Consider the following 20252-nt stretch of genomic DNA (forward strand, 5'->3'; position numbering starts at 1 on the left):
TTTATTCACTGGAAGCTGTCCCCGCCTCAGATATGTGGGGCAGTTACACACTGGGGCTCTCCCACTCCCCACCCCCATGCTTTTGGTATCTCCCATTAGGCATTGAGGCCTTTGAGAAATCCCTTCCCCCAGTTTTGCTTGAATCTGCAGTTGACATTTTTCCAAACATCTTCAGTCTGAGCAGGGGGAGGTCGTGTTGCAGAGTCTCTCCTTCCTCATCACACAATAAAAGCTTATTTGAAACAGAGTTTCAGGAATCAGTATTTCCATTTGGGGGCAGAGTAGCATTTCTGGGACTGGTTTCCATGCTGAGCTGGAATAAACCCAATTTCCTTCTCTTTTCTCATGAGAGGGGAACATCCCGATGTGTTACAAATCATTTCCCTTTTCCAGCAGACTTGGTTTTCTGCTTTAGGAGAACTTCACACACCACCTCTTGCCCCTACTTGGAGACTTTCAGTGCATTTCTCCCAGATAAATGCACGCACTTGGTTGAATTGTGTCCCTTCCTCAGTGCAGCCCTGGCCCTACCCCACGTGGAAGGGGCTGGTCCATTGGACAGAGATCTGCTCAGCACAGTGGGCTGTGTAGCTCAGCAGTGCTCATCATCCAGCCCTGAGGATGGCCTCTCGACTTTGCCTTCAGCTTGATATCAGTGATCCAAAGAGTCTTTCAGCCCTGTGGGAGATACCAAAACAGGCTGGCAGATGAGGCTGGGCAGCACTCTGGGCTCACAAGCTCCAAGGAAGGAGAAATCTGCCCAGCCCAGGTACTATGGGAAATGGACGAAGGCTACCTCTGTCAGCAGCACAGCCCAGCAAGCCCTGGGGGTCTTCAAAGGATGGAAATGCCGGTTTTCTTTTAACTTTGCAGACTGCAGGGCTATAAAATGTCATTTCAGAGTATTTTGCATTCCCTTGGTGGGGTTTAGGGCAAGCAAACCACCACCTCACAAAGGACTTGAGCTTTCTCAGTTCTGCTCAGGATGCATCTTCCTCTAAACTGCTGTGGTTTGAGATTTATGAGGGCTTTTTCTCATCAGGCTTTCTGTTGGGGATTTAGGGGTTGCACAGTGCCTACAAGGGCACTGCGATGGGGGTGGCATAGTGCCCACAAGGGAACGAAGATTGGTGGGGTCCCTGTGGGGACTGTATCCCTGCACTGGTCAGTCCCCAGGGGTCCCCATGCTGAGGACAGTGGCTCAGTCTGGAGGGAGCAGCTCCCCTCCGTGCCAGGGTGGCAGGGAGCTCCGGCAGCACCTTGCTGCTGCTCAGTTCACAGCCCCAGCAGTTCCTGCCACAACACTGCCCTGCAGCTGTGCACGGCACTGCCAGAAAACACCTGGATTTCAGGAAAAGCTTCCCACTCCTACCCCTAACTCGGATAAGCACCAGCACACAACCTGCTACTGTTAACTGGGAGTTGCTCCCAGATATACAGGGCCGGATGACAGCTTGGTAAAACAGACCCAGTAAGGGACCTACAAGCATTCAAAAACCATATGAAACAGCAAAGCTGGCCCTGAAGTTACGGTTGCACAGGCAAGCTAGGCAAAGCACAGCCAAGTGGAATCCCTCACTTGGTGGATGTTTACAACCTATTCCTCTCAGCCTAAGGTGGTTTCAACTTCCAGGTGACCACGGAGTGGACAAGCTATGTGTACACACAGCCATCAGAGCAGCCACTGCAAAGCTAAGTGGGTTGAACTTGTGGGTACAGCCCAGTCAACAAGACCCCAGTAATTAAGCAACTTTCTCTGGAAACCAGATTCTTCCAGTGAGCCAGCTGGTTTCAAGAGTCACCTCACTTCTGTCTCTGAGCAATTGGTGCCCATTGAGCCTTTCATGCCACAGACACTGTTACCTAGTGCTGTTCTCCACGAAGGCTTGCTGAAACCACTGGAGAGCCATGCCCAACACAAAGAGAGTACGTACCAGTAATCAACACAACACCAACAGTGATTGCACGTACAACATAGAGAAAGCCACGAGCTGTCCCTATGTCACCTATATGTCAGTGCCTGCAGCACATCCCCTTACTAGGAGTTCAGCTGGCTAAGTTAAAGAGTTGAGCTGGCTGAGTCCAAGGTCAGCTCCTTTGCTGATAAGAGCTGTTGTGAAGAAAGCTAGAGGGCCTTCCCCTCCTTGCCCTGGGGAAGTGCTTTGAAGCTGAGGCTTTCTTGCTGGCCCCTGCCTGTGCTACACTGCAGCCGTGCAGCAGCTCTGCCTGCGCCTGGTTTCCTGTCTCTGTGAATCTGACCCAGACCTTGACCTGCCGACTGGGCTTCCTGGCCTGGCCTCAGACCTGCCTCATCACTATGGGCTTGTTCAGTGACCCCTGGACTGCATCTGACCTGACCGTTGTCTCTGGCCCTGATCCAGGCCCGGCTGTGCTGCACTGCATCCCAGCTTGTTGCTGGTGAGGTCACGGCTCATGCCAGGCTTAGTCCCGTGCTGCACTCCTGACTCACCTTCTTGTGCGGAGCTGCCAGCCCTCACTGCTCCCTCAGGAGAAGAGTCCCGCTCCCAGAGAGGTTGCCTGCACTGGCCAGGGGCACCACAGAGGGATGCTGGGCACAGTCACATGGTCTTCTGCAATCCTGATGTAAAGTCATTGGGATAAATGTGATGAAAGGATCAAACAGGGCAAAAGGACACTTGCCACAAGTGTACATATACAAACGCACACAGCTTGGAAAGAAGCTCGAGGCACTAGAGCTCTGCATGTGGTCACCAAATGGTGATGTTGGAGTAACTGAGATATGGTGGGAGAGCTCACATGACTGGAGTGCTGCGATGCACAGGTACAAAGTCTTCAAGAAAGACAGGTAGGGAGGACAAGGAAGGAAGGATTGCCCTCTCTGTTGAAGGAACAGCTTGGATGCAAGGAAGTCTTCTATGGGATGGATGAGGTGCTGCTTGAGAGTTTGTGGGACAGGATCAGAGGAAAGGTCAGTGAAGAGACATGGTGGGGGGAGTCTGTTAGAGACCACCAAAATAGGGTAAGGAAGAAAATGAAGCCTTCTTCAGAAAATCTGAGGAAGTCTCTGGATCACAGACCCAGGTTCTTGCAGGGGACCTGAACCTGAACCTCCCTGGCACCTGCTGGAAGGACAACCCTGTTGGGCCCAAACAGTCAGAGAGATTTCTGGAGGGTGTTGGCATAAATTCTTGGTAGAGATAGTGGATGGACCAATCAGTGGAGACACACAGCTAGATCTGGTGTTCACTAGTAAGGAAGAACTGGTTGGGAATCAGATAATCAATGGCAGTCCTGGCAGCAGTGACCATGAGCTCCAGATCCTGTGGGGCCTGAGAGAGGAGAGTAGCAAGTCCAGATGTGGGGCTGGATGTGAGCAGATCTGGGCTTAATGAGGGTGCTGCCATGTGGGATGCAATTTGAGAGAGCTCTGAAGGGCAGAGTTGCTCAGAAAGGCTGTCAGGCCTTCAAGGACAGCATCGCCGAGCACAACAACATGTGGGCAATCTTCTCCAGCCTTTTCTGCCAGGGAAGAGGCTGAGAATTTTGCAATTCATGGCATGCGAGTCCAACAGGGCCGAGAGGAACCATGCGTGGTGGCATCCGTTGGTGCCACAAAAGGAGCAAATATAGCCCCTGGGCACATCGCAGGGAGGGCAGATGGACCCAGACCGGGAGGACATATCAAGAGTTCCGCTTCCTTCAGCCTGACACATCAGGCCCCTGAGCCTCAGGGAGAGGTTTGAGGGGCCTCTACCCTCAGGGGACAGAGCCTGGCATCCAAGGAGGACTCACCCCATCCCCTAGGGCAAGCATCCATGGCTGGGAGGAAATGCCTGAGGCTTGGCCTCTTCCTCCCCACGGACCATTGTGGAAGGCTGGAGGGACCAGCTCAGGCCATCAGGGCTCTCTAAACCTAAGCGACTCAATGAACAGACAGTCATCTGCAGGAAGGTGCGAGGAATCCCATTCATGGGATCTCTCCTGACTTTATGTCATGAGTTTGGAGGAGTCTTGACTGCTCTGCTTCAATTTCCTATTCAAAGGGGCATGACCCAGAGTTTGAATGACCAAGAGTTATGCCTAAAGGCAGGCCTTGCCAAAGGAGTTTACAAAGTTTCCACGGTCCAGAGGTTTTGGTCTCCTTTGAGAGCCAATTGTGCCTTGCTCACTCCCTGCAGTCTCTGGGGAGAGATAAGCTGCAGCATTAACCTTCAGAGACTCGTTAGTGCTATTAACCCCAGGATAGTCCAGAGAGCAGAAGACATTCAGGTGCTGCTGGAGACTCACTGCAGCAGCTGCAGGCAGAGGATGCTGAGGGCAGAGCAAGGCATGAGCCCTGGGTTGTAATTTGCAGAGAGACAAGGGAAGAGAAGGACATGGTGCGTGAGTCCCCCCCACCCCCAGTCTTCATTCCCAGGCACTGCCATCACAAAGGTCACCCTTTTGTGCTGAGGACTGCAGGTTGGTGCTTGAAGTCCCAAGGCAAGTCAGGGTATTGTTTCTTTTACTGCTGGGTGTTTGCACGGCAAAAGTTGGTGAGTGAGACCAGAGTCTCAGTCCTGTCCTTTCCTGCATGTCTGCCCTGCAGCTCCCTCCTTCCCCCAGACCCTGCCAAGTCCATGGCACTGCAGAGCAGAGATCCTGGGGAGGGGCTGGGGATGCTGACTTACAGCTGGGCTGCTGCTGTGCTGGAGCTGGCCCCAGGGCACTCACCCACCTTGACTGGGATGGAGAAAGAGTCTGAGCAGGCTGTTCAGGGCGAGAAATGCTTTGTCCTTCCCCTTCACCAGCTGTTAAGGGCTGTTCCTCTCTCTGCTTTCTCATAGTCTTAGCATATTTGGTCTCTGTCTCTCAGCTTTCTCACATTTGATGCTCACTCATGCAGTGGGGAGGGTTGGGGACCTCAGTCATTCTGTGCTGATTCTGGAAACCTCTCTTACTGGTGTCTATTGTTATGACCTCCAGGGAAAGCCTAGGAGATGGGTGAGAGTGTGGGAAGCTCATCCATTGCAAGAGCTCTCTGGACAGTCCAGGCATCTGCTCGCACATCTCCAGCTCACTGAAAGGTCTAAAAGAAGAGGAAGGGAATAGCAGGGACGTGATTTTCTCTCTCCCACTTTTTGTGAGAACCCCAGGAAGGGCACCAGGCAGAGGGCTGTGTGTCTCAGGCATGGACTGTCCCCAGCCATGCACTCAGGCATGTCCTGAGCATTGCCCATGCCCCTGACTCTGCTCCTGTCCCCCCTCACCTCAGCACACTGGGGACACCCCCCGCCAGTGCCCAGCAGTGCTGAGCAGAGTGCCCTGCGAGCACAGCTGGCCATGCTGAGGTCCAGCTGCTGGGCTGGGGTGTGCAGGGAGGCAGCCCCAGAGCCCTCAGGAACCACTGCTGAGGAGGCAAAGATGTCAAGTACATGATCCTGTCCTTTTCCCTTCATCCCCAGATGAAATCTTTTGGATGTTTCCCCTTTGATTCACATGGATCCTCTTCCTTCCTTTTTCATTTTCCATATTTTTCTCTTATCCCTCTACAGTTTAGAAAAATGTGGTTTCAGACTTCCTCTCACACAGTCCCACAGCCCAATCCCTTTTTCACTGAAAGTAGTAACTCCTAATTTGTCCTTTGTCAATGAAAGAAACTGGCCTGTTCTGGGGGAGAATCATATTGAACTAAAGTAAGGTTTTCAGAGAGATGAGACCACTCACCATCTGCAGGTCATGCACTTCTCCTTAGAGAGAGTTTGTTTTGGCAGAGTCCAGCTTATTTGCTCTGACAGAGCTTTTTCTTGACAGAGAGCAAAGAATCTCTATTCTCGACATTTGTTGTGGGTCCTACTCGGAAAATCCAAGGACATAGAAACGCAGAATGTATAAATGGCAGCACATTTGCATTCTTTTTTTAGTCCACAGTGTCAAATAGGCACCTCCATGGGCTAACTCACCTCCGTTGTCAAGAGGGCTCATAGGAGCCTGGAACATAACTACATCCCGCCCCTCACTAAGCAGGGAACCAACAAGAGAACTTGATGATTTCAAAAACATATATTTTGTACGTTTTGATCTTTACAGTTTCATTTGTGTGTTTGTTTGGGTTTTTTTGGATGTCATCAATGTTCTTCATAATCCTTCTTGAAAGCAAGTACAGAAACACATCTTCTGTCCCATAGCTCCCCACCCTGGCAAGAGGAGAAAAGAGTAAAAGCAGCAAAAGCAGCTACATGGAGAAAGAGGAGTAGGACAATCGGACCTCACTAAAGGAGTTTCTCCTGCTGGGAATGGGGAATGTCCCCTCACTTCAAACACAACTCTTCCTCCTCTTGCTCATCACCTATTTGGTAACAATGGTGGGGAACATCCTTATTGTTGTGGTGGTGGTGGCAGACCAGCATCTGCACACCCCCATGTACTTCTTCCTGGGCAATCTCTCCTGCTTGGAGACCTGCTACAGCTCCACCATCCTGCCCCGGCTGCTGGCCAGCTTCCTGACTGGCGACAGGACCATCTCTGCTCATGGCTGTATGGCTCAGTTCTCTCTCTTTGGCCTTTTTGCAACCACGGAGTGCTACCTGCTGGCCATAATGTCCTACGATCGGTACTTGGCCATATGCCAGCCCTTGCTCTATGCAAGCATCATGACCCGGAAGATGTGTTTCCAGATGGTGGCTGGGTCTTGGCTAGGGGGATTGCTAGTTTCTGTACTAATTACCTCTTTCATATCTCACCAGAGGTTCTGTGGTCCCAGTGCAATTGACCACTTCTTCTGTGATTTTACACCACTGATGGAGCTCGCCTGCAGTGACACCACAGCACTCATACCAGTTGCACTAATAACGTCTTTCCTGGATTTAGTCTTCCCCTTCCTGCTCACACTGGCCTCCTATGTGTGCATCATAGCTACCATCCTGAGGATCCCGTCCAGCGTGGGCAGGCAGAAGGCCTTCTCCACCTGCTCCTCCCACCTCACTGTTGTCACGGTTTTCTATGGCACCCTCATCATTGTCTACATGCTGCCCAGAACCCCCCAGCTGAGGCAGCTCAACAAAGTGTTCTCCTTTTTCTACACTGTCCTCACGCCCCTGGTCAATCCCCTCATTTACAGTCTGCGGAACAGGGAGGTCAGGGAGGCCCTGAGGAAAGCACTCAGGAAAGCCTTGGCCTGCACCCAGAGCTCACAGTATGCTGGGGTCCTGAGGGCACTGACAGGCCTTAATGGCCCTGAGCAACTTCACCTGGGGCCTCCACACACCCTCTCTGCCCATGGGCTTGGGGCTCACTTTTAGCTCAGCCCAGAGCCTTCAGTTCCTGTCTGATCTATGTTGTAGTAGTACTGGCTTCCAGCTTAGCCACAGCCATGCCTGCCCCTCACCATGGACCCTGCTGGTCTGGACCCTGACTTGCAGACCTACTCCCCAGCCTGATGTCTGACATGCGTCATCACTGTGGACATGCCTGGCAATCCTAGGGCTGTGGCTGACCCTGATTACCCTCCCTGCACCAGATCCTGACCCTGACTGTAGATTAGCTTTCCAGGACCTGCCTCATCATCACAAACCTGGTGATGATCTGGACTTTCAGTTCACCCCATCTGCCATTCCCAGCCTGCCCTGCTCACTTCACTCAGGTACTGTGGGATGGGTCCTGGCTAGTGAGACCCCTACCCCGCCGGCCATGTTACCACAGGGGAGCCTTGGCTCCCTGTCCCTTAAAGAGCAGCTGGCCCTCACTGCTATCTGGCACTGTCGTTGTAGACCTAAAGGAATAAAGGAATAAGTGACTTCCGTTTCTGTTTTGAACAGGCATGAAGGACCTGGAAAGGCATCTGCCGTGCACCAAACACTCCTTTAGGCATGTGGGCTACCAGATCTGTTGAAGGTGAAGAGGCAGAGGAACATCAGGTCCTAGTGTAGATTTTCTTTCTTTTTTTTTTCTTTCTTTTTTTTTTTTTTTATGAAGTAAATGAAATGGTGATCTTGTCTTTGGGGGCTTTCAAAATGTCATACCTGTCCTTCTGTGTGAACAGAAGAAAAGACTTTCAGCTGAAAAGTGAACTCTTTTAAGGGGCTGTTGTGACCACATTCTCCTAACTGTGGGCTCCTGGACTGGGAGCCTTCTCCCTCAGGCTTACACATTTCCAAGTTACATTTCTGTATCTCAGCCCGTTACTCTGGCTCCTCTGCTTTCCTCTGATGATGCCCAGGTCAGCAGAGTTGCCCATAGCCATGCAGGTGCCTCCTGTGGTTGCAAGTGCCTCAGGATACCCCAGGCATGCTTATGTGCTGGGTGCACAAAATGGAGATCTCTTGGTCAGGTGGGGACTGAGGGCAGAGGGGAAATGGCAGCAATGGGGAAACATGAGGGCATCTGAGAAGGTCTTCATTGCCCATGTGTGGCCAAGAGTACTTATTCATGTGATTTAGCTCCTGCTGAGGCCAACGCCAACACAGCCCATGGGCAGTGTGCCTGAAGAGCCCCTTAGGCCCTCTGTGCCTTCCCAGGGAGCCTCGGGATGAGAGCAAGTGGGGAAGCCTGGGTCAGCCTACTGCTCTAGGGGAGAGGAACCATCCCTGAAGGCCCTCTCCACGGCCTGCCTGGAGCCATCCTCTCACCTGGCTCTGGCTTCCTGGGGTGGCCACTGGAGGAGACGTAACTGTCTCTGGTGGGGACATTCGTCCATGCGAGCTCATCAGCAGAGGCTTCCTTTCCATCCCCTGGCCAGCAGAGTAAGCAGAGGCAGAGCCATATTTAGTCTTGCCTCTCCTCCTGCATTGTGTACTCCAGCCCCATGAACACTTTGGCAGACATTTGCTGGATTCACTCCAACTTGTCCTTCTCTTTCTTCTACTGGGGAACCCTCAGCTGGACACAGGACTCCACATGTGGTCTCATACCTTCCAAACAGAAGAGAGAAAAGGCCTTTCCCTCGGCCTGCTGGCCACACCCTCACTAACACAGCCCAGCAGGCTGTTGGTTTTGCCACTGGTGCACGGGGCTGATTCGTGTTTGGCTTCCCCACCAGGAGCTCTGAGTCCTCTTCTGCAATGCTGCTCTCTTACCAGTTGGCCCCCAGCCAGACCTTTGCATGAGGCTATTGAGGTTATTGCACCACAGGTGCAGGGCACTGCACTTGCCTTGGCTGAATTTCAGGAGGCTCCTCTCAACCCAAATTCTGCAGTTGAGGTCCCTCTGAAGAGCAAGCCGGCCCTCCAGGCTATCAAGTGTTCCCTGTGATTTGCAGTCATCCACAAATGTACTAACTCCCCATCCTAAATGTGCACACTCTCCCATCATCCCTCTTGTTCTTAAAAATAGTACACACTATCTCTGTGGATCTCTGGAAGGTATGTACATGTGGTTTGCAAGGATATGTGGTGAGTGTTTACTGGACATTAAAGTCAAAGGCAAGAGACAGTAAAACTAGGAAATGAAACACTCAGTTATACAAACACTAACAAGCAGTGTGTAATGGAGACAGTAACAGGGACCTTAGCTCTTGGGTCACTTGTGGATGGGCATTGAAGGCACCTCCCCAGTGTGACCTTCAAGAGGGTCAAGCAGGACTTTGTAACTGCTCACAAGGAGATCAAATTATTCTTGATATCCTGGGAAACAGCATACCTCTTGTGAAATACTGGAGGCAGGGTTTGGGACTGTGATTTGGGACTGTGTAGAAGGTCTCTTGGGATGTTTTACGGGGACTGTGGGAATGTGAAAGCTTATGCTGTGATTAAGCAAAATGACAAAAGGCAGAGGAGGCAGCTGGGAAGCAGGTGAATCAGACAGAAAGAAGGCTGGGAAAATGGAGAGGAGGGGTGATGACAGGGAGAAGTCTCATGCTGGTATGATTGTCTGGCTGAGCCCTGCACCCAGTTACTGCCCTGCATGAGGAAAGGTGTGACATCTGTCATCTTCCAGCCCTCAGGAGCTCCCACATGATGAAGGAGAGCAAGCCCACAGTGATATCTGCCAGCTTCCCCAGTACCCTTGGGTTCATGTCTTCTGCTCCCCTGGACATATGAGAGTCCAGTTTCCTTCAATGACCTTGTCCCGATCCAATATCGGGGGGGGGGGGGTTCGTTATGATCTCAAGGGCGAGATTAAGACGCTAAAACCAGTCAAATATCGTACAACCTTTTAGCTTTATTTTCCACAGAGTGGGGAGAAAAGGTGGGGAAAGGCAAAGGGGAGGCGAAGGGAAGAGGGGAACAGAACAAGGGTAAGGGGAAAAGGATAGAGAAAAGTTAGAAAAGGAGAGAAGAAGCTAGCTACCACCACTCCGGGGCCAATGATGTTCTGTTGACTCTGTTCGAATTGCAGCTCAAGCTGGGTGCCTCCGACGAGAGAGAGAGCAAGAGAGCGAGTTCCAAAACAAAGAAATCCCTGGGCAATTATAGCTTTTCAAATTAAGTTTCCCTCCCCTCATGCGGCAGCTCAGACCAATAGTAATTCTTGGGTCTGGGGTCTCCTGCTCCCTTATTGGGTCTCATCATTGTTCCTAGGCAGGCTACTTTTCTCCCTTATCTTTACTCTGCCCTTCTTTCTCAAGGCCTTGACAAACAGGTGTTGTTCCAGCAATTAACACTTACAGTGTTATCTTCCAAGGTCCTGATGAAGAGGATATAATCCAGACCCCCCCCTAATTAACACTGTTTCAGCAGTGAGGGGAGGCTTTGTTTCCCAGGGTCCTGGTGCCCAAGCAGGCCTTATTTCAAAGCCTTGACATCCTCCCTCCCGGAGTGTGATGCATAGGAATGCAAACTGCTTGTAACTCCCTTATCTTTCCAGTCTGCACCAACTCTGGGGCCCTTTCTCACTGAACTAGGGAGTGCGGCCTAAGGCTTCAGCAAATTTAGCTACTCCTGCTAAGCAAGTTTTATAAAAGTTGTGCTAAGCGGCAGTAATTTGCAGTCCAGGTCCCAAAGTCTCTGCCCGATCGTGGTCTGGTTCAGCGCAGGCTCGGTGTGTCCCGAATGGTCGCAGGGAGACCATTTCAGGGGTCGCAGCAGCTCAGTCCTGTTTCTGCTGGAAACAGATGGCTTGTTCGGGGTTTTGGTTTGCTTGCATCTTCCGTACCATGAAATGTTTAAGGCAAAAGTTCACTCATCTGTCCGCCACACCCAGTTATTTTCCAGAACTTGCTGATAAATCCTTCAGGAATGTCTCCAGATGGTGCCAAAGGCTGTGAAATATCTAACATGGAGTGCTGGAGAAGTCACTTCTGCACCTCTGCCCTGACAGGTCTCTGCCCTGGGCACACCTGTGTGTGGGAAGATGGGGCTTCAGGGCTGGTTTAAGGTTTGGCATTTTTCAAAGCCAGGACCAAAGTCCTGTGAGATCAAACAGCACAAAGTGTGGCCACAGGTTGAGATGCTTTGGTGAACCTCAAAACTGGTTTCTGCTGTGGGTCCCTCTTTTTGTAGAAGTAGGGTGTTGGACAATATGGGAGAGGACAGAGCCTTCCTCCCTGAGGCACCAAAGCAGGCTCGCTGTTTTTAAGAGTCCTCAGCAAGGTTTCTCCATCTGTGGTGCTCACGATGAAGATGATACGCCAGAGAAGAGCAAATGTGCCCTTAAAACACATCATCAGGAGTGTCAGGCCCAGAAGGAAATCTGAGGAAACTTTCCCATTTCCCATGCATTTTGTCCAGCTTTGGGCATTCTGGCTGAGCCTTCCCTGAGCCTAGGGAAAGCCCTTTCTCCTCCCTGGGCCTCTTCTGGGCTTTGGGCTTTTCAGTGTCCCCTCGAAGCAGTGCTACTTGCCTGGGGGTCACTAAAGCTGCTGGCACCCTGGACATACCCAGCTGCCACCCAAGCACTCCTGAGGAGCTTTACAGCCCTGGCACCCTGCATCTCCCACAGTTTTGACCGTGGTATTCTCAGGACATGCCCACACACCACAGTGCTGCTGTCCAGGCTCTGGTGCAGAGCCTGGAAGGTGGTGCAGTGCCTCAGGACCTGCATTTGGGCTCATTCAGAAGTTTGTGAGGTGACCAGCTCCCACCTCTGCAGCTGCTGAAGCTTGAGAAGGTCCCTACAACCAGCCTTCCTGCTCTTCCTAGTCTTTGCAGAGTCCTGGGGTGACTCTTGCAGAAGGGAGACTCCATCCCCCTTGAATACTGTGAGAGATGGGGCTTTCCAAGTCACTGCAAAAAGAAGGACTCGTTTACTTCTTTGGGTTGCTTATCCAGCCGGTGGCACCCCTTTTGTGATGCTGTGAGCCCAGCTGTGCACCCTGAGGTCTCTGCCCTTTCTCTGCCCTGTCTCCTGGGTGTCTGCCCAAAGTCTTGCCAGTGCACCAGGGCCATGGGAAGTGTTGCTTTAGAGAGCTCACTTGAAGATGTGACATGTCATGGAGCTGGAGGCCTGACAGAGGCTCATCTGGGATGTGGCCATGCCCCCACACCTCCTCCTGCTACTGGTCCAAGGGGCCAGGAAGGTCCCAGGATTGAGAGCAGTGGGTTTGGTGTGGGTGGGATGGGTTTCCCTTGACATGCCTGAGTCCTGCCTGGGTTGCTCTGAGTGCCCAGGAAAATCCCTCTTCTCCAGGGGCTTGCATAGAGTTTTTTCCAGACTTTTGTACAGAAACACAGCCTGCTCCAAGATGCCCAAGGGCAGCACAGCCCCCAGCATGGTCCAGGACCCCCAGGAGCTGTATGGCTCTCTCCTCTTTTTCCACATGTCCTGATTACATTAACAATTTCTAACATCCCTTTACAGCACACTGTCTGGGCACTGTAACACTGTAACTCCTTCCATTACTCCTTGTTCATTCCCATAGCACACTGCTGATCTGCGCTTTGGGGAGTCTAAAGCTTGCTCCATCTTTCAGTAGTTTGTTCCTCTGGGCAAGTCCTAAATTCTGTTTCTATCTAGCATTTCCTATCTCTCCAAAACATTTCTAGCCAGGCTATCCCTTGTGGAAAGGGGACCTCATTGGAGGCAGCTTGGACTTAACATGCAGTTGAGGAGTGTAATTAATTTTATGAAAGTATATCATAACTTCTTTTTTTTTCTGGCTTGCAATTAAGAAAAATTCTTCTGTGTCTATTTGCAGCTCGTTCTCTAAGGAAAGCAGGTGGGAAGTGGGGCATATGAGCTGTAACATTGTGTTGCAGACTTCAGTGGAAAAAAGTTAGACTTTAACAGGAGTGATGCAAGTCCCAGGTGGCTGATGAGGGAAATGGCATGTTTAAGGAGATGGGGAGGAAGATTGCCCATACAGTGTCTGACCTCTGGGACACTGCTTTTCCTGCATGTCCACACTTCCTTAGGAGACACTCTGGATCTATATCATTTGGAGAATGTTGCTGTCACTTATTGTGAAAGCTGAAAAAGAATACTAATCATAAAAACCTTAAAAAGCAGGAATACCTTTACACTACGTTCTAACTGAAGTCACTATCATTGCGCTACACTGCTGAAACCAATTAGTCATACATTACTTGAAGAAAATGATAGAGAGAGACATGGTTCATCGTGGCTTTTTGCATTGTAATGAGCCCCATGGTGTATTTGGTGCTGAGTCCATGAATCTCAGCTATTGCAAGGAGATTGAGCAAAATGTTCAAGTCAAAGTCAGAAGCAAATCCCAAACTTTTGTAGAGCGTTAATAGACCCCACTGAGGGCCATTACCAGCAAAGACCCACTGGGGGCTGATGAGAGCAGAACATTGTAATCACCGATTACAGGCAGGCAAAGGAAATGTGCAGGTGGCTCTGATACCATGTTAACCCTTGATGTGTTTTTCAAGCCAAATGGCCAAGCATGTACACTGAGACCCTGGGAAGCAAGATCCTTTCCCCCATGTGTTTTCCATGGCTCTTCCTGGGTTGCCCTGTGCACGCTGGGGTGTGCTGTGTTGAATGCAGGCCAATGGCATGAGACCTGCTGGGCTCCCTACGGGACAAGGGGACAGTGAGGCCCTGGTGTCTACTCACAGGCCTCGGTGGCAGAGACAACAGCCATAGGGGACAAAGACATCAGGTCTGTCGGAGGCTTTCAGCCTGTTTCAGGCAGTTGGCCTTCCTTGCTGCCCGGACACACTGCTGTCTGCCTAACTTGCATACTAACTGGTGTGCAAGTATACTGTGGGAGAAAGTGTCAAAAGCCTTCCTAAACTTGAGTTAACTGACGTTCACTGTTGTCTGTTCCTGCACAAATGCAGTTCTTTTAACACGGAAGGCCATGAGGTTGGTGAGGCATCATTTCCCCTCAGTAAATCTATGCTGACTCTTCCCAGTCACCTTCTTCTCCTTAGTTTACCTAGAAATGGGATTGGAGAAGACTCGGTCCATGACACTCTCCTGACCAAAGTGAGGCTGAATGGCCTGTAGTTCCCCAGGTTGTCCTTGTGGCCTTTGTTGAAGATGGATGCAACATTTGCCTTTCTCCAGTCATTGGTCCTCCCTGAGTCTCCACAGCTTTCCAAGATGATAGAGAGAGGTCTTATTGGATAGCAGCCAGCTCTCTCAGCACCCTTAGCTGCAGCCCATCCAATCCTGTAGACCTGTGTTCTTGCAAATAACTCCTGACTCAACCCTCAGGCACTGCTGGTTGTTTTTCTCCTTGGAAGTCCTGAACTCTAAGGCCTGGGAGAGCATGTTGGTGGAGGCTGAAGCAAAGGCATTGAGTTCCCCAGACCTATCTGCATCTGCTGATACCAGATTCCCTGCCCCATTCAGCCATGGGCTCACATTTTCCTTGCTTATGCTTTAAGTGTTTCTGAATGAACAGCAGATCATCTTTGTGCCTTTGACATCCCTTGAAAGCATCAATCCTAGAGGAGCTTTGGCTTTCCTAACCACTTCTGCACTTCCCTGGATGACATTTTAAAATTCCCCCTTTGCAACCTCTCCCTGCTGCCCATTCCTGTGTGCTGCCTTTTTGTACTGTTGTGCATTTACCCACCTTGTGTCCTGAGATGTCTACTTCTTATCCTGGGTATGGGCCATTCTCGAGCTTGGAGGATGCTGCCTTAAAGACCTGCCAGCTTTCCTGAGCTCCTTTGCCCTTCAGAGCTGCCTCCCAAGGGATTCCTCAACCAGTCTCCCCCCAGTAGGCCCAAGTCTGCTCCTCTGACATCCAGAGTCTGGACTCTGCTACTCTTCTTCCTCGCTCCCCTCAGGAGCAGGAGCTGCACTACCTCGTGGCCACTGCTGGCAAGGCTGGCACTGATTATCCCATCCCTGGTCAGTTCTTCCTTGTTTGCAGGTTCCAGGTCCAGGAAAGTGTCACCCGTGTTGACCTGCCTGGCTTAGCTGTGCTCAGAAGTTGTCCTCCACACCCTCCAGAATGCTCTTGTACTCTTTCTACCCTGCTGCATTGCCCTCCCAGGGAATGCCAGGGAGATTAAAGTCTCCCCATAGGAACCGGGGTCTGTGATCCACAGACTTCTTCAGGTTGCTTAAAGATTTGCAGTTCTGTGACAGCCTGTGCATCTCCCCTTCCTCTTGTTTGTGGACTGGTCTATGTGCATTTGTGTGTATTTGGGCTACAGGACCTCAGCTGTGGCACCAGGGCTGAGTGCAGACTTGTCACGGTGAAACCTGTTCCGCAGAGCCAAGGACGCCGTGTATGCAATGGCCCCACTTCAGAGCAGAGACCTGCTGGTGTAGCTAGCAAATGGCAATGTAATGATGATATGAGGCACCCAGGAAGAGAGCAAACCCTGCAGTAGCCAAGGCCAGGGAGAAACATAGTTGGGTCAGGCAGCTGTGGCAGGAGAAGTGTTTTGTACCCAAGATGACTTTACAGCTCCTTGGGGCCTGTGATAGAAGTTACCGGATGTCCAGGAAAGACAAGGTGCCACTGAGAACATCCTTGGGCCTGAACAGCCTGCAGTGTAGCCACGCTGTAGCTGCATCATTAGTACGGTCCCTGTTCACATAACTGGGGGGTGAGAAAAGCTTTAGGGAGAGGAGAACTATACGGATTTGAGAGTGTAGGAGTATGTGTGGAGACCTTGGTGTGATGTGCCTTCCATCTTTGCAGCATGCTCGGATGTAGGTGGGATGGACTTTGCCTAAAAGCAGTTCTGAGAATCCCTTGTTTGGGATCAGGGAGGAAACCCGAGATGCCGTGGGGTGTTTGTCCAGCTACCACTCCAGAGTGGCATGATTTTCCTGTAGGTCCTGAGCTATATCTGCTAGAAACATTGTGGTTGTGCTGGACACCCCGTGCAGGTGACATGGCCCTGCAGGCCTGTTGTCATTGCATTAACCCAAGTGTCTGCACTGAATGACATCAGCTGTTTGCAGCATCAGGATCTGCACAGGTCTCAGCTTCAGGGTGAGTGGAGCTCTTGCAGTAGTAGCCAGCTGGTGTCATTTCAAAGGGCCAAGGAGATTCTCCACCTGGCAGCTGATGCCCCAGGAAGATGTGGGTTTCAGAGCTGTTACATCAGAGCAAGGAGATGCTGGTACATGTCTTGGACCAGCTCTGACACTTCCAATGTCAGAAGCTGTTTGTGTATGAACAACTGACTCCCACCCTCCATCTCCATTGATTACAATGGGGGCTTAGACAAGAAGCAGGCAGTCACACTATGCACCCCAAAACCTGGGCAAGGGGAATCCCACCTCCTGTGAGTTTGTGGAGGGCATGAGAGGGAACTGAATCCTCCTGCATCCCAGGAGCTTCCGAATCAATATTTGATGCCTAGCTTGACACCTCTAAACCAATTGCTAAGGCATGAATAAATGAATTCCCTTCTTGTCCCTGCCTAGGTGTCCTGTCTTCTTAAGAGATGGGAGCAGGCCCTTCCAGAGTGGGACATTTCCACCTCTCCCAGATAACCATCTTCTGAGGAGACAAACTGAAATGCTGAACTCGGTCTCTCTCCCCTGTTTAGGGAGGGACCATCGGTGATTATGTTAGTCTACTTGAATGGACATTTTCCAGGGGTGACCACAGGGTCTTTCAGGAGATGTCAGCCCTGGAGCCCCGGGAACTTCCTGAAGGTGCACAGGGCACAGAGAAAGTCACGTCTTTGCTGGGCCTGGCTCCTGGGACTGCAGCAGCCCATGGCAACCTGGCAGGTGCTGCAGAGAGACAGCTCTGTCCTGATGCAGCTGCTCTTAAAGGAGCAGCAAGACTCTGGGCACTGCCTGCAGGGGCCGGGATGAGATGAGTGACTCAGAAGTTAAAGACAGTCAGGAACAGGAGGATGGCTGAGAGCGCACTGTGAGGAGAAATCTTCACTGCCCTTGACACAGTAAGTCTCTGGCTGCAGGGCAACACTGCTGTGGTTCCCAGAGGGTTCTTCTGCAGCTGGCACCTTCCACAGCTAATAGGGTCTGTCAGGGAGGCTCTGCCAGCTTCTCCTGTTTGGAGCAGGTGGTGCTTTAGAGCAGAGATTCCCAGCCACACCGTCAGATTGACAGGGCATCACAGCTACATTCTTCAGAGGGTGGTGCAGGGGTGTGAAGCCAGGGAGTGCACCCAGGTCTTCCCAATGCTGCATTTCAGAGCAGTGTCCCTGTGCCCCAGGGTGCTGTGTGCCCGGAGCAGTGACTCTGCTGCCTGCGAGGGTCAGCACTCAGCCTGACTGGGGAGCTCCCTATGGTGCTGCAGGGAGCAGCTCTGGGCGAAAGGAGTGACCAGCATCAGGGCAGGTTCCTTCTCCTCTTGAGAGGGTGTTGCATGGCTCAGGGCTGCTCTCAGCTCCAGCTCACCCCCAGGACATTTTCTGGAGGGGATTTTTCAGAAGAAAAGTGTATGTTGGTCATACCTGCAAAGGGCAGAGCTTTCCTTCCTCAGTCTGTGCTTAAGCTTTGCTGCTTTGAACAGGTTTGGAAACAGAGGTTCTGGGTTTAGACAAGAAACTGCAAGCCCTGAACTGTTGTTACACTGAGAGATTAAAAAGTCTGCAAGGAACCTCAGCAAATCCTTTCAGCCACCTCTCTGACTATGAGCAGCACAACCAAAATGTTTATTAGCTTCTTCAGGGCTGGTCCTAGCTGTTCCTTAGCACCTGCAAATATGGAGATGCCCCTGGGACAGCGCCAGGCAGCAGCAGTATGATGCATGAAGGAGAGGAAACCTCTAACAGGAAAGGTTATGGGGGAGGGGGGGGATATGGGCAGTTCCCTCACAGTTTCTGCAATGCAGGTGCCTTCCCCTGAGTGATCATCCCATGTCTCCTCTGCCACCCAGCAGAGCCTCTTCCCTCAAGGCAAGGGATCCAGGATATGAGCCACCTCCTCTGCAGCCTGACCTCCAGGAGGGGAGATGTGTGAGACAGTGGCTGAGAGTAAAACCTCCTCTGCAGGGTGGTCTGCACAGCTGGGTAAGATGCAGGCTTTCCTGCGTGCCCATTCAGAGGTGTTTGCATGGGAGTGAGGGGTCCAAGACCCCTTCTAGCCTGTGAGTCTTTGGGCAATGCAGTCTGCAGGGCCAGGGAATGTGCCAAGTCTCCCAAAGGAGGCATCCTCTTTTGGGCAATGCACTAACCCAAACACTTTTGCCCCTCCGGATTCTCTAGTAATGGGAAAAGCCAAGGATTTCTATCCCTTAAGTAGATGTGCCCCATGTGTGGTGAAAAACTGCCCCCCACACCCCACCCCCAAATGCATGTTGCTCATTGCTATCTCCATGCACCCAGTGTGGCAGAGCATCTGGTGAGAGCTAGGGGACTGAAGTTACAGGTGGGTTTCAGATATGAAAAATCCGTTTTACTCTGGAGTCATACTTGTGGTTGGGCTGGGTACCAGGGCTAGGCTTGTGTGCACACCCTGAGCACTTCAGTCATTAGCTCCTTGCCTGGTCCAAGAATTTCCTGGCCAATCATCTGCACAGATGAGAGAACAGGTTGTCATGAGACAATGGACCACCTTGAAACTAGGTGATTGACTGGACCTAGGCAATTAAGTATTTGACCAAGAGTTATGGCAGCCCTGCAGGTGGGAATTGCTGAAGGTTCTAGAAATCCCCCCGTGGCAAATCTTGCTGTGTCTAGTCCAATTTGTATGCTGAAATGTGTTGATAAACATCCTGGGTGGAGTGTCCCGAAGTGTCCTTGCTGCAAAAGTGATCAAACTGTGCATAGCTAAGACATTTGTAAATAATCCATACAAAGTGTTCCTGCAGTAATTGTCACATACTCTGAGGTTAAGGTGTATCAATAGCAAAGAATTATGCATGGACTGGGTGGTCACATCAGTCCCCAGCCAACGGGATTGGAGCTGAGCCAACCAGGGGTTCAGGAGTCTCACCTACTCCAGCTGACAGCACTGCAAGGACACTTTGTCACTGCACAATGACTGACCATGCTGTTTTGAATCTGAGTGTGTGTGTAACAAGCAGGGCTGACTCCTCTGGAGCCCACGGACAGAGGACTCTGCTCCTCATGGCAGACTCAGAAAGCACAGGTCAAAGCAGAAGCAGAGGAGGTGAAGGAAGGTCCTCCTGGTAAGGAGAGAGGACATGTGGGGAGCTGCTGTGAGAAATGCTGTGGGTTTTGTTCAAAGTCAATATAATAACTATAAATAACTTGTCAATATCTTTTCCTCCCTGGACAGTCCTCCAAAGCCCAGAGGCAGCAAATGTCCAACAGCAGCTCCCTCCACGAGTTCCTCCTCCTGGGGTTCTCTGACACACGGGAGCTGCAGCTCTTGCACTTCCTCCTGTTCCTGAGCATCTACCTGGCTGCCCTCCTGAGCAACGGCCTCATCATCACAGCCATAGCCTGTGACCACCACCTCCACACCCCCATGTACTTCTTCCTCCTCAATCTCTCCCTCCTGGACCTTGGTACCATCTCTGTCACTGTCCCCAAATCCATGGCCAGTTCCCTGTGGGACACCAGGGCCATTTCCAACTTGGGATGTGCTGCCCAAGTCTTTTGGTTTCTCTTCTTTATTTCAGCAGAATATTTCCTTCTTACCATCATGGCCTATGACCGCTTTCTTGCCATCTGCAGACCCCTGCACTATGGGACCCTCATGGGGAGCAGAGCTTGTGTCAAAATGGCAGCAGCTGCCTGGGGCAGTAGTTTTCTCAATGCTCTCCTGCACACTGCTAACACATTTTCAATACCACTCTGCCAAGGCAATGTTGTGGACCAGTTCTTCTGTGAAATCCCCCAGATCCTCAAGCTTGCCTGCTCAGACTCCTACCTCAGGGAACTTGGGCTTCTTGTGGTTAGTGTTTGTTTACTCCTTGGGTGTTTCATTTTCATTGTGCTGTCCTATGTGCAGATCTTCACTGCTGTGCTGAGGATCCCCTCTGAGCAGGGCCGGCACAAAGCCTTTTCCATGTGCCTCCCGCACCTGGC

At 51.4% G+C, this 20252-nt stretch overlaps 1 protein-coding gene across 1 annotated transcript; it reads left to right on the plus strand.

The window, feature by feature from the left end:
- The first annotated feature begins 6200 nt into the window (after positions 1 to 6200).
- On the plus strand, positions 6201 to 7262 carry LOC135326307 (olfactory receptor 10A7-like). Its single transcript, XM_064504187.1, is given in 1 exon segment — positions 6201 to 7262. A coding segment is annotated over 1 exon segment (1062 nt).
- The last annotated feature ends 12990 nt before the right edge of the window (positions 7263 to 20252 follow it).

This window comes from Dromaius novaehollandiae, unplaced genomic scaffold (assembly GCF_036370855.1).
Source record: "Dromaius novaehollandiae isolate bDroNov1 unplaced genomic scaffold, bDroNov1.hap1 HAP1_SCAFFOLD_27, whole genome shotgun sequence".
In the NCBI taxonomy this organism is placed as follows: domain Eukaryota; kingdom Metazoa; phylum Chordata; class Aves; order Casuariiformes; family Dromaiidae; genus Dromaius; species Dromaius novaehollandiae.